This window comes from Rhinoderma darwinii, chromosome 8 (genome assembly GCF_050947455.1).
Source record: "Rhinoderma darwinii isolate aRhiDar2 chromosome 8, aRhiDar2.hap1, whole genome shotgun sequence".
Classification (NCBI taxonomy): Eukaryota; Metazoa; Chordata; class Amphibia; order Anura; family Rhinodermatidae; genus Rhinoderma; species Rhinoderma darwinii.
In genome coordinates this window covers 114326579-114341737 of record NC_134694.1, presented here as the reverse complement: position 1 = coordinate 114341737, position 15159 = coordinate 114326579, and the positions used below count along the sequence as shown (strand labels likewise).

The 15159-nt window shown below is 43.0% G+C and overlaps 1 protein-coding gene across 2 annotated transcripts in view; it reads right to left on the bottom strand.

Annotated features, from left to right (window-relative positions):
• The window catches only part of LOC142659899 (uncharacterized), a 21525-nt gene extending 14579 nt beyond the window's left edge, over nucleotides 1-6946 (bottom strand). The window contains exons 1-3 of one of the 2 annotated variants that reach the window (XM_075836454.1): nucleotides 6461-6946; nucleotides 2880-3019; nucleotides 2529-2617 (exon numbers count right to left, since the gene is read on the bottom strand). In XM_075836454.1, the coding sequence (XP_075692569.1) occupies nucleotides 2529-2617; nucleotides 2880-2929 (139 nt within the window). In that variant the 5' untranslated portion in view covers nucleotides 2930-3019; nucleotides 6461-6946. The remainder of the gene's footprint in view (nucleotides 1-2528; nucleotides 2618-2879; nucleotides 3020-6460) is intronic. The other variant, XM_075836455.1, reaches the window with a different exon arrangement.
• Between the last annotated feature and the right edge of the window lie 8213 nt (nucleotides 6947-15159).

Sequence of the window (15159 nt, the reverse complement as noted above, 5' to 3'; positions counted from 1 at the left end):
ATCCTGTCAGTACAATCCTATATATATATATCCTGTCAGCACAATCCTATATATATATCCTGTCAGTACAATCCTATATATATATATATCCTGTCAGTACAATCCTATATATATATCCTGTCAGTACAATCCCATATATATATATCCTGTCAGTACAATCCCATATATATATATATCCTGTCAGTACAATCCTATATATATATCCTGTCAGTACAATCCTATATATATATCCTGTCAGTACAATCCTATATATATATCCTGTCAGTACAATCCTATATATATATCCTGTCAGTACAATCCTATATATATATATATCCTGTCAGTACAATCCTATATATATATATATCCTGTCAGTACAATCCTATATATATATATATATATATATATATATATATATATATATCTATCCTGTCAGTCCAATCCTATATATATATATATATATATATATATATATATATATATCTATCCTGTCAGTACAATCCTATATATACATCCTGTCAGTACAATCCTCTATATATATCCTGTCAGTACAATCCTATATATATCCTGTCAGTACAATCCTATATATATATCCTGTCAGTACAATCCTATATATATCCTGTCAGTACAATCCTATATATATATATATCCTGTCAGTACAATCCTATATATATATATATCCTGTCAGTACAATCCTATATATACATCCTGTCAGTACAATCCTATATATATATCCTGTCAGTACAATCCTATATATATATCCTGTCAGTACAATCCTATATATATATATATCCTGTCAGTACAATCCTATATATATATATATCCTGTCAGTACAATCCTATATATACATCCTGTCAGTACAATCCTATATATATATATCCTGTCAGCACAATCCTATATATATATATCCTGTCAGTACAATCCTATATATATATATATCCTGCCCAATGGTAACCGCAGAGTTTACGGTGCAAGTCAAAGTGGAAAGCTATTTGTCCTTACACCGCAGGGTCGGCTTTACTATTTTCATACGTTAGATTTGTAACTGTGTTTTGTTACCCAGAGGGCGCAGGGTCTGGTGATTCTCGTCACGTCCCTGCACAGACTCTGCTGTTCCTCTTTTATAAAGCCCCATTCCGCTTTATAGAAATAAACTGCAAAATCATCAAAATCATCCTAAAAACCCGAAGAGAAAACAAAACCATTATTATCCCAGAAAGTCCCTGTATATGATCCAAAAATGGGTCCTGAATCCAAAATATCTGACCCTCCTCCACGCTGTGGTATACGGAAGCCGCCATTATGATGGGGTCAGACACAGAGCTGCGGCAGATCAGCCCGGAGATCCGGAGATTACGTATTGCCGCTGTGCAAGAGAAACAAATCCAACTCTGCTATTCGGTGACGTTCCCAGGAAACCCGACACCATCTGCTTCAATGGGCCCGGAGATCACGCCCTGCACACGCGCGCAGCCGATGGCGAGTAAAATACCGCAGCGGAGTCCCTGCCGGCGATCCAATCATCTAATGATTATTGACACGGGTGACATTGTAGTGTACAGGAAGTATCGGCGAGATTTATCCCCCTATTTACGACAGTTTCAGCAATATATACATTGATAAATATCGTTGCTCCGGGTCGAGCGCCACATGTTTTAAGCCTCTGCGCCACTTTTCCCCTCATATAGAAACCCGGTCACTCCGGTTTCCTCGCACACTCCAAAAAACGAGCTCACTGGCTTTCTTGAATGTGCGTCCCATTGAAGTGATTAGTGACAATCTCTGTACAGCGCGGCAGAACACGTTGGCGTTATATAAGTAACGGGAAAAACGTGTAATAAACAGAAACGTCTTCTGACAACTCGTAGAACAAAAGTGTCAGAAATCAATGTTAGGTCTGACCTGGAAATGATTTTTGCTTAGATCAGATTCATGAAACAGCTCTCAACTTGGACAACCCCTATGGCACTGTTTACATGGAGTTTTTTTGCAGGCAGAAAATTCTGCCTCAAAATTCCGTTTGGAATTTTGAGACAGATTTTGATCTGCCAGCACGCCGTTTGCCGCGTTTTTCGCCCGCCCATGCCATGTCAGAGACGTAAACGCCGAAGATAGGGCATGTCGCTTCTATTCCCGCAAGCGTTTTTTTCCGCTCACTGGAAAAAAACACCTCCACCTTTTATTGAAATGAATGGGAGGCATTTTTGGACATTTTTTGGCGCGTTTTCCGAGCGGTTTCCGCATCAAAAAACGTGTCAAATAACTCTGTGTGAACAGGGCCTTTAAGTCCAGGTATTGCCGCATATGTTCAGTATGGTCTTAATTTAAAAAAAGTTGTATTTCCTATTGATTCACCCCATATTACGGACTGTAAACCCTCCTCACACAGGACTCGCTCAGGGGTCACTCAGGGGTCTCTTGTTTAACTGTAAAACCGATTTTTCAATCTCCGTTCTCTGTTGATTTCTAGTAGGGTAAATCTGCCACTGTTGAATTTTTTAATTAGTGACACACAAATTATGTATAAAAAAAAACAAAAATAAAAACACCTCCGATCAAGCAGACGGCATCACATGCAGGTACAAGAACCTCGTTAGGATAACAATACAGATCGCAACCACACCGGTCTATGTGAGGCCTAACAAGAAAGAATCTGGAAAAAGATTTTGAGAGCATTTTTTGCATTTAAAAAAAATATATTTTTATTTAATCATAATAAATATATAAAACGAATAGTTAACGCCTTCCACAAGATCATCATCTCCAGAAATCCTCTGTGTTGCTGGGCCCCTGTTCCATCCACTTTTGCCCCCTCATTCGTGACACTCACAGCGCTATCATTATTTATTGGTACTACTATATTACAGCATCAATCCACAGCGAGACGACTTTTCCCGTACCTGGGTGACGTGTCTGGTGGGATAACACAGCCCGTCAGTGGTTTGCACATTCATGCCGTCTCTACGCCCTCCTGTAGGTTCGGTCTCGCGCTGGTGCCGGGTGACTCTCCAGGTTGTGATGTTTCTCTGTCTGGATCCGGCTGGAATATAATAATAGTATATACAGTGTTATCCAGCCAGAACACAGAGGGAGGTACAGGGTTGTATCACGACAAAATCCCGCACAGGACACCCCCCCTATGGGATCCTGCAACAAAATGCTGTGTTTTCCGACGGAAACGCTGCGATTCCACTGCAAAAATCGCAAATTAAAAAATAAATAAAATGTAAAAATAACAAATACAGCACAGACTTTAGTCCTAGTGATGCGGCCAATCACAGGCTGCCGCGGTCACATGGACTATAGCGACATCACAGGAAGCGGAGCTCAGAAGAGAGGGCGACGCGTCTCCATGACTACAGGGAAGTTGAAATCTTTTTTTTATATTGCTGCAGGATTTCCGCACCAAACATGCCGCCTGAAAAACCGCACTACAAATTGGTGCGGTCCTTCGATCGGAATTTCCTGCGTCTACCAGGGTGGATACTCGGGGTAGTTTTACGCAGCGTGATCGTCCTTATTCTGCTGTGTGTGTTCCAACCTTAAAGGGGTCGTCTCACCGGGTCTAATATGGACATGATATGGGGGAATCCTTGCTCGTGACTCCACTCCATGAGCGGAGCGCTGCAAACAAAGAGCGACTTTTTTCTTAAGGGGTTAAATGCCGGCTCTAAAAAACAGACTCGTGTTTCTAATCCTGGACAACCCCTTTTAAAGGGCAACATATTATAAAAGTCGGATCCAAAAACGGCACAAAAATCATATTTCACCGCTGCTATAATCGCTCAGTAGACAGAATACAGCGACCTCGAGGTGTTAAATTTGCCGTATGTAAGGGCCGGGCGCTCCTCCCCCTATGTGAACGGTGCGGGCGCCAGTCTTGGGACACCCACAAATCACAAGAACCGAGGGGCAGACGTGTTCAGTGGGGCGCTGCGGTGTCTTTTACGAGACGGCGGCATCGTCGTCCATACACCGTATCCGGTTATCAAGTGAATGGCGCGGAGCTGCAATAACAGACAGGGAGTGTGGACGAAGAGGTCACAGGACTCCATAGCGGAGAACATTAAAGAGTCTCTGCCACCAGATTATAAGTGCCCTGTCTCCTACATAATCTGATCGGCGCTGTAATGTAGAGAACAGTGGTTTTTATTTTGAAAAACAATCATTTTTGAGCAATTTTAGATTTATGCTAATTAGTTACTTAATAGACAACTGGGCGTGTTTTTACTTTTGACCAACTGGGCGTTCTACAGAGAAGTGTATGATGCTGACCAATCAGTGACCAATCAGTGACCAATCAGTGACCAATCAGTGACCAATCAGCGTCATACACTTCTCATTGTTACAGCATGATTGTGCAGTGAAAGAAGCTGGGCTGGAACAATGAGAAGTGTATGACGCTGATTGGTCACTGATTGGTCACTGATTAGTCACTGATTGGTCACTGATTGGTCAGCCTCATACACTTCTCTTCACAACGCCCAGTTGGTCAGAAGTAAAAACACGCCCAGTTGTCCATTGAGAAACCAATTAGCATAAATCTAAAATTGCTCATAACTTGCTAAAAAATGATCGTTTTTCAAATTAAAAACCACTGCTGTTCTCTACATTACAGCGCCGATCACATTATGTAGGAGACGGGGCGCTTATAATCTGGTGACGGAGTCCATTGAGGGATCCATGAAAACGGGGAAAATATGGCTTATTTTTTCACGGGCCGTTTACACGGTTCGTTACAAAAACAAACAACCGTCACACGTTCATGTGAACGAGCACTAACCCTTCAATCTAGAGATCGGTGGGCGTCACGGAGGTCGGACCTGCACAGGTCACATATAGAGGACTTTAGGCTTCCGTGAGACTTTTATGATCAGATATACACACATGGCGGCGCTTTATTTACACGTCCGTACAGCATAAGGCATCAGTCACACCACCGTTTTGCGGACTATAAAACACGGATCCCAGTGGCTTCCGTGTGCGGTCCGTTTTTCTTTTTTTGCGTACCCATAAACTAGAGTGGATGAGACGGACCGCAGATACGGACAAGAATAAGATATTTTCTCTAATTTGCGGATCGGACACACTGATCAGCAAAAGAAACGGATGCGTGCATGGCCCCGTAGAATCGAACGGTTCAGTATGATATCCACAGAAAAGAAGAACGGTCGTGTACGTGAGCCCTTATATGTTATACTCGTCTAGAAGGGTCACACGCTCAGGTTTCACGCCCCCCCCCCCAGAGGTTTACACTAGCGGCAAAAAAACGTGTTATCACGCTGATCTTCCGTGATCGCAATGTGGAACCTTGGCCTAAGAGTTCAGTCACGCGGCTGAATTCCTGCATACCTGCCGTGGCCAATGGCTGGTAACACCCGCAGTCATTGGCCACCGCAACGGAGCGCGGTTCCAGTGGCACGTGGACGCAACACCTTACCCGAAGAAGAGATGCAAATGGATAACTATGTCGCGGCACGTTATACGGCGTCTTTATACGTCATGACTCCGGCTGCATTTTAGTGCCCGTATTACAGCGCAAGTCTCGTCCTGACCGCGGGTCTGATGGCGGGATCTGCAACGCTGTTCGTTCGGGTCACCAGGCCCCGCGGTCAGGGCCAGGATTAGCGGACGCAAAACGGGCATAAAAACGCAGCCGTCTGAACGAAGGCCTGTCATATAAATTGAACCTAAAACGGAGAATTAATGGCTGCCGCTAGTTGGAGCAATAAATAACCACCTCTCATTTTTACGGACAGGAGGGACAGCGGGCAGATTAATCCAACTACCCCCCCCCCCCCCCCCCGTTTTTTCATGATTGCAGAAAAAAAAGATAGGACGTGGCTTAAAAAACTGCAGTTCATGCAACTGATTACATTGGGTCCCGTTCACACTAGAGTCAGTCTTATCTATGCTGAATACAAGCCAGTGTTATTCTATAGACTCGTTCCGTATTTTGCACGGATGTTTTACAGCACGCCGTGTATTATTCAATATGCGCCAGACGACGACGTATAACGCACCATAGACGCCGTACTGACCGCAATACGGTGCGTAATACATTACATGAATTCAATTGAAGGTCTTGTTGAGCAGCCATAGTCGTATAACGCAACCGACGTGCGCCAAACAGTGGACTACGGATAATGTTCCATTATAATATTCCACGTGATAAGTAAACGCCCCCTGCTGGAGTAATGATAGAACTTACACAGGTGTAAACATTGACCGTGCACCTCTATAAAGTACCGGATCATACAATGGACACCTGCAGCCTCATCTATCCACTCTTTACAGAACAGACCATGCAGATACAATACAGCTGTGCGGCCCCTTTAAATGTTAGCCACATGACCGCCCATTACGACGTACAGATGATAGACAGCATCGGAGTCAGGATATAAACGCACCGCAACCCCGCACAAAATACAAATATGAACAAACACAAAAACCACAATACAAGTCAGAGTCGCAGCCATACCTTCTGCTGCCACAAATAAAGAGGACGTGCAGGAAGAGCGCCCTCATTGGTCCGTCACCGCATCGACTTCCGGGGCTTGTAGTTCAGAGGAGTGAATAATGCGTGAAGTGAACGGGCCTCAGGACTACAATTCCCGGAGGCGCTTGCGGCGATCACGTGACATGTAGCAACCAATAAACAGGGGACTCGGGCGTCCTCCGCTCCCTACTGTGCGCTGGAGAGTTCAGTGAGGTGGAAAGTTGCTGCGGAGCTTTGTTATCTGGCGTCCAGCGAGCAGCGGGGGACATGGCGCTAAATAAAGATGCTACAACAAGCAGAAGAGAACCGTGTACCAGCCATTACTGCCCACAGCTCTGTACAAAATGACCCGGCAAATAAAACGTCTCATAAACAAAACTATATCCGCAATTTCGCGTTGGCAGGGCGGCCTGACCGTTAGGAAAATGGCCAGTCATAGAGACATGTCGGAAGCTTTGATCAGTGGGGAAATGGGCGCGGAGACCCCCCCACCGGCGTAGAAACGAAGGTGCGGAGCGTGCAATTCAGGGCTCTGCATCTTCGGCTGTGATCGGCGCTCCTCGTCAGGCTGAAGGCGGATCACATAGAACGTCTACGAGCCCGTCTTCAGCCTTACAAGGAGCGCCGATCGCAGCCGGAGGTGCAGAGCTCTCAATTGCGCGCTCCGCACCTTCGTTTTTACACTGTCGGGGTCTCAGCGCTCGGATCCCACTGATTCTATGACCGATCAAAAGTTTTTGGAAAGAGCAGTTACCTTTTCACCACTTTTAAAGGGGTTTTCCCATCAGAGACATTTATGACATAACCACAGGATGTCGGATAGATGCGGGTCCCACCTATCTCTAGAACAGGGACCCCTAAACCCCGTTCTACCGCTCTGTGTTGTGGCTGAGGCGTGTGATTCCCAACCAATCGCTAGAACGAAGCAGCTGAATTGCTCGTGTGAGCGCTCAGCCGCTTCGTGTCTGTTCGGCTTTTTCCGGAAATAAATGTATCGGTGTACGGACTCAATAGAAAGTCTATGATCCCGCACTCCGATACATCGGCTTTCCGGATAAAGCCGAACAGACACGAAGCGGCTGAGCGCTCACACGAGATCTTCAGCTGTTTCATTCTAGCGATTGGTGGGGGTCTCTACGTGTTCGGACCCCCACCACTCCAAACTTCTGACATGTCACTATACCATGAACCTACAAAAACCTCTAACCAAACCAATGGCGTAAAAAGGGGTCCCTAATTTACAAGTAGACAACCAAACGCGAACCCTAAGGGAACATAAACCCCAACAAGGAATAATAAAAGCAGAAAACCTTTATTAGATACAATAATATAATACGGAATATAAGGATGGAGCATACAAGGAGAAAAAGAGAGAGTAGGGTCAGACGGGAAAGACCAGTGACCTACAGAGTCAACAACCGTCAGTGGTCGGAAACCACTCAAACAACCCACAGAAATGGATAACTGGTGCGCAATAAATAATATGCCCACATATAGAGATAGTAGAACACGGTATATAATGTCCAACGTATCAGATACAGATAGACCAAAGTCTAGATGAAATATAGATGATAAGCAAAAAAGAATAAAGTTTGTATATTTTTTCTTGTCCAATATTTTCCTTTACCTTGTTCACTCTTTACATCTACATTGTTTTCTGTTATTCTGTTCCGTCATAGAAAAACGGGAAAAAACATTTTCCATCAAAGTACCCATTGATTTCAATGTTTTTTTTTGCCTCCGTTCTCTGTTCCGTTTAGCCCTTTTGCTGGAAACAATAGCGCAATCTGCGGAACAATTTTTTCCATCCAAAATAACAGAAAGTTGACATAAGGAGCTTATAGGCTCTGTGCACACACAAAATAAAAACCGTCTCAAAATACGGAGCTGTTTTCACGGGAAAACAGCTCCTGATTTTCAGACGTTTTTTTTAATCAAAGTCGCGTTTTTAACGGCCATTTTTGGAGCTGTTTTTCTAGAGTCTATGAAAAACGGCTGAAGAAGTGACATGCACTTCTTTTTTGCGTCCGTTTTGAAAAACGCCACGTCACGCGCTTCCGATTTTTTAGCCGTTTTTCAGGACGTTTACGGCTTGAAAAACGTCTGAAAACACTCCGTGTGAACTTACCCTCAACATTGAAGTCAATGGATGACAGATACAAACAAAAATTCTTCCGTTTGTAATCGTTATTCATTCCGTTTAAGAGATCCGTTTTACTACTGCGCATCACTTTACTGCATCCAAAAAAGAAAAAAAAAATAATCACAGAAAAGACGGATCTGTTAAAAGAACGGAGTATAATGGATGCAAAACCGAAACAAACGTCAGGTAAAGTTAACATTTTTTTGACAGATCCGGCTCACGGATCGGTAAAAAAAAAAAAAATCGGATAGTTTACCTGCCGGTCGTTCCCGGTAAGCATCTGTTTTTGTGTCTATTTCTGTTAAATTTGATGGATCTGCTAAAAACGAATACGAACAGAACCTCAAATTTTAATTTTTTTTCTTCCTAATAATCTTTTCTTTTTATAATGTATTAAAAAAAAACCCGATGTATTTTCTATATTTAATGCGCAGGCATCTGTCAGGACGTACGTAATATATCCTGTGACAGGCATTCGGATCGGACAGCCGTGGGGGCCTTTATAAGACTATAAAACAGTCAGCTGCGACAGCTGCAATGCCGGGACTGATGGCGACAAAACAAAGGGCGCGTCCTGCCCTTTGTTTATACCCAATAGGTGGCACAATTAATTGTAGCATCCAAAGAGTTAAATGGCTATTACGGCAGGGGGCGGCTGTCAATCACCGCTGGCGTCCTGCCAGTCATTGCATGGGCACAGCTGCTGCGTATATAATATATCCGACATGAAGTAAAGTGGCCGGGTTGTGCGTAAAGAACAAAAACAATGAGAAATTCGGCAAAATGTTTTACTAGGAAGATTTATTACAACCGCTGTAAAGAAAAAGTTGGGCTGTTTCCCATAGCAACCAATCCAATTCAAGCTTTTATTTTTTTTAGAAACCATTTAAGAATCTGATTGGATGCCATGGACAACCGCTCCATTTTTCCTTTGCATTAATTTTAATCCCCGAGGCCCCGTGCACACGACCGTATTTTTCATCAGTAATTACGGACCCATCCATTTCTATTGGCCGCAGACACCTTTTAGTATTTTTACTGATGGGTGTCCGTGCTGAAAAAATGATAGAACCCGTCCTATTCTTGTCTGGAATTACAGCAAAGACTCTCCCATAGATGTATATGGGAGCTTCCGTAAATACGGATGTGCATCCGTATACTGTCCGTATTTCCGGAAGCGTTGCTATATAACATTCTGATGACGTCATTTGCATCCTCCCTCTTTTGTTACGGATCCATATATACGGATGCAGTACGGATCGTATTTATGGACAGTATTTCGGGATAGATGAAAATACAGCCATGTGTATGGGGCCAGGATGCCAATCAGTTGCCATGGCAGCCGGAGGCCTATTGAAGGGAATCCAGGTCTGCCATCAGTGCTCTACTATTAAGTCTTGCCAGAGTCAGGGCTTGATAGTAGAGCACAGATAAAGGCCACACACTGCAATACATAAGTATTGCAATGCATTACATGAAAGCATCTAATAATTGGGGCCTAAAAGAAAAAAAAAAAAAAGTTTACCAAAATTAGTATATAAATATATATAATAAGGGTGAATGCCGTAGTAAAAAAAATAAAAATATTCAGTGCCAGAATTGCTGTGTTTTGATGCGGGGGGGCATCTTCCATAAAATGGATTAAAAAGTGATCAAAAATTTGTACGTACCCCAAAATGGTACCAATAAAAACGACAGCTTACCCCACAAAAAACAAGCCATCACACCACTTCATTCATGGAAGGAAAAAAAAAAAAGTTATGGGCCTCGGAATGACAACACAAAACTATTTTTGTTTGATTTAACAAAAAGTTTTCCGTGTAAAAGTAGTGCATCATGGGAAAAAAAAACAATATAAATTTCGTACAATGAAGTTAACATGTCGTTTTTATTGCATGGTGATTGCCGTAGAAATGAAACCCTCTCCACCCCATAAAGAATTTTCTTTCCGTTTCCCAGGACATTATATAGTACAATAAATTAAAAACTACAAGTTGTCGACCGAAAAACAAGTCCTCATACGGCCACGTCCATGGAAAAATAAAAAGCGATTTGCTGTGTCTGTAAGGGGTAGTCCAAGAATCGACAATTATCACCCATCTACCTGACCGGTAATAATTGTCTGATCACTGGGGGCCCCATAGTTGGGACCCCCCACCAGTTGCGACAACGGGGGTCCTGAGCCGCATTGATTTACATGTGCTTTTCATGGTTTCTTTTCTGAATGGATAGTGCGTGCTAAGATTAATAAAATAATCAGGGGCGTAACCAGAAACGGGGGGTCGCCGAGTCGCTGTAAAAAACACAATTTCTGTGAAAAGGATAAATGATCAGAGAACGAGGGGGGACGTACGATCAGCCACAAAAGTAAAAGTGCAGCATGGGGGGGGGGGGGGGGGCATCAAACCTCAGGCCAGACCCCAAAATTATTTCAATCCCCAAAATGTATTCAGAGACCAACTCAAACCCCTAAATTAATCAGACTAAAAAAGTGCTCAGACCAGACCCTTCTATCTACTTACCGCTCCCCTTCTTTTTCCTTCTGGGCGCCGCACACACAATGAGGCTGGTCAGGGTCTAGATCTTGTGCGCTGGGCCCTAAAGGTCTCGATGTGGCAAGGAGGCAGGGTTGCCAAAGGTCAAATTTCTGACCCGTCCGTAAAAATAGGGGACATTTTTCCAGTACCGGTAAGAAAATTGATGCGCCACTGATTTTTGTAAAGTTGGAGTAACTTCTACAGATTATTGGGATTGTAATTATTATCTTTTTAGAGGTCACAGTAAATGCTGATAAATTCTAATAAGTCACGTGACATATATATATACAAACAAACACACAATTTATAATCTTTAGGATTCGTCATGGTTATCCAATCTGTCCGTAAAAATTGTTGGCTGTCTGAAATTTGGATAAATTGTCCTGAAAAAAAAATAAACATAATCAGGTTGGCTGCAGGGAGGCCTGTGGGACCCTCGGCTATAGGGCCCGGTGGCAACTGCGACCCCTCTAGCTACTCCACTGACATAGATGCAGCGGGACAGAAATCAGTGCAGTTTAGGAACATCATAAAGCAGATCAGAGATAAATGTCTTTGGTTTTACACCCGAATGTGAACACGAGCAGCATTTACTGTACAACGATTACCATCGTAATAACCCGCACAAGCCCCTCCCACATTATTGCTTTTTTTATGGACACTGGACAAGTCTCGTGTTTTTACGGACTGTCTGTGAATTTACCTCTATGGTCAGTTTCAGCGGAGACGCCGGACACTTCACATTCGGCACATGGAGGATTCACGTTCATTTCCTTAGTGTGGCAGGATACCAGACATAGGTTTGATTAAACTTCTCTCCTCTCCCCCGTTGTAGTGGTGTTAGCAGTGTGGGGATCCAAAAGTCGTGACAGACTCCCTTTAAAGAGGACCGGTCACTAGGTCTTATAACTGGTTACGTTGAACGGCTTCCCCCACCCCCTCCCCAGAGATATGGCCCACTGTTGTGTTGACTCCCTCTATGCTAATTTGCTGTAGTCAGCCAATGGGGTGGAGCTAGCTTCCCTGCCTCTGATGCTGGCCAATCAGTGTGAGGCTGCTAGAGGGTAGTTGACACCCCATTGGCTAACTACAGCAAATTATCATATAGGGATCCAATACAAGAGTCGGCCATATCTCTAGAATGGTCGCGTTCAGGAAAAACAGCGCTGGAATCAGGGAGACGGCGCTGGAATCAGGGAGACGGCGCTGGAATCAGGTCAGTAAACCAGTTAAACTTATATATGAGCTAGTGACAAGTTCTCCAAGTATTTGCTCCAAAAATAATTACTATTTGTACCACGTGCACCACTTATGCTTCTTACCATATTTATAAAATTTGATGTGCAGATAATTTGCAGATCGTAGGGACATCGGCTACTTTCTCAATTTGCATAACATTACGGCCTTCTTGGTGTTGCCATTTGAATCTTGAGGAGTGTATTATAGGCTACGTACACCTTTGATGGTCATTTTTGTTTTATATAATCAGGGGGCGGTCAGTGTGTTTAGTGTAACTTTATAATTAGTCTTTATTAAAATTATTTTTACTTTTTGAGATACAGCTGCTCTAGATTCTCTATACAGAACTCCCGTCAGGTCCGCAGAGCTGACGGGTTCAGTGTCGGCTGGTCCCACCTGTAATCCATCACATCTGACTTAGATGTGATGGATTAGAGGCGGATCCTGCCTGTCAGAGACACGCAGGACCCGCTGACACTGAACCCGTTAGGTCCGCGGGACTGACGGATTCAGGTCAAAACGAAAGATACAGCTGCTGTGTATAGAGAATATAGAACAGCTGTATCTCAGGAAGTAAAACTAATATTTAATAAAGACTAATTATAAAGTTACACCAAGCACACTGACCGCAATGATGATAAAAAAAAATAAAAAATGCCACTCAAAGGTGTACATAGCCCGTCTCTGGCAGGGCTTAATAGGGGACTGTCACAATCAGGATATACTGCAATACATTAGTACTGCAGTATATAGTGCAAGCCGGCTCAAGTCCCGTAAGGAGAAAAAAAAAATAAAAAAAATAATAAAATAAAGTTGTTTTTACATCCAAAAATAATGTAAAAAAAAACCCAAAACATTGTTGAAAAAATAAATAAACATAATTGCTATCGCTGTGTCCGTTAAAATCTGAACTAATACAATATAACATTATTTAACCCTCATAATGAACACCATAAAAAAAAAACGTCAGAATCGCTGTTTTTTGGTCACCTCATCTCCCAAAATGAATCAAAAGTGATCAAAAACTCGCATGTACCCTAAACATGGTAACAGTAAAAATGACAACAAAAAAAAAGCAAAAAAATAAGCTCACATGCCGTTTAATCGATGAAAAAATAAAAAAAAGTTATGGCTTTCGGAAGGTGGGGAGGAAAAAACGATAATGAAAATCTGAAAACCGGCTGCGGTGGGATGGGGTTAAAAAGTCACAAAAAAGTCGCATCTGCACAATAGATGTAACCAACAAAAAACAAAAACAAAGTACCCATGGGCCCTGGTTCTCACAATGAAAAGCAACGATATCTGATCTCAGGGAGCCCCGCGGTACAATTGGCTTATTTAATCTTCCGTTTATGTGTCACGTGCATACGATGGAGGCCGCTATGTTCTTTCAGTACAATATGGCCGGGTTCCCACGGGTCGGACCTTTACAGTCCAGTCCGGCCTCCCTGGATGACGTTGCAGCCCATGTGACCCCTGCAGCCTTTATAATTGGCTGAAGAGGTCACATGGGCCGAAACGTCATCACAGGAGGCCGGACTGGAGGAAAAAGCAGGGAGTTCTGAGTAAGTATGAATTTATTTTTTCCATGAGTTTCTATTTTTGCGGTGGAATCGCTGCAATTCTGCCGCAAAAGTCGCCACACTTGGCTATTTGTTGTGTGTTTTAGAGCTGGGACCTGCATCTATGAAAAATGTATTGGAAATATATAACCCCAGCACACACAGAGGTACGCAAAAGATCCAGATGCAAACAAATTTAAGTTTTATTGCAACAAAAGATGGTAAAGTTGAGGTGGAAAGCGACTTGGTAAAGACGTTTCGGCCAAACCTCGGCCTTTGTCACGGTCGCTGTAAGCCGATATCACTGGTATGGGTTGTCCGCCGGATATTCCCAGTGATATCGGCTTACAGCGACCGTGACAAAGGCCGAGGTTTGGCCGAAACGTCTTTACCAAGTCGCTTTCCACCTCAACTTTACCATCTTTTGTTGCAATAAAACTTAAATTTGTTTGCATCTGGATCTTTTGCGTACCTCTGTGTGTGCTGGGGTTATATATTTCCAATATTGTGGGATTCTCGTCCCTACCTTACTAGCACCACGCCAATTGATTGAGGAGTGCATCCCAATATCTATTTTTTATGAAAAATGTATGGCATGTATCGGGAATATGCCATAAATGTCTGAGATGGGGATACCCCTTTAGCAAATGCAAATTGACAAAAAAACAAAACATCAAACCACAGGGTAAAATTTTCACGTCTAAACGTAGCCTAAGGCACTGTTCACACTTGCGATAAAAGAGCATCTAACAGTTATCCTGACGTGTCTGTTTTAGTAAATACTTGTATTCCCCAAAAAATAACAATTCTGGAACATATTTTCTTAGAACTCTGCGTTGTACCGTACTCTATTGTTCCTCCTGGAAATATCTTAATAAATTGACATGTGGGTGTTACTGTTCCCCTTGTCAATGGGGTGGGTCCCGATACTGCCAGCATGGAATGGACAATGTCAAGTGTGTATAGGAACACACCCTATTGACAACTCCCTCTTATGCCCAGTTGTCAATTTATTTATTAATTTCAATAATTTATTTATTCATTTACTAGAGGAATTACAGAGGAATGACAACACAGTTTTAAATCAAGACGCTCCAAAACAGTTACTTTATGGAGAATGCAAGAAAAAAAAGACTAAACCAGACGTGTCCGGAGAACTGACGGATCCTCTTTAAAAAAAAGTTTTGCCATAAAAAACAA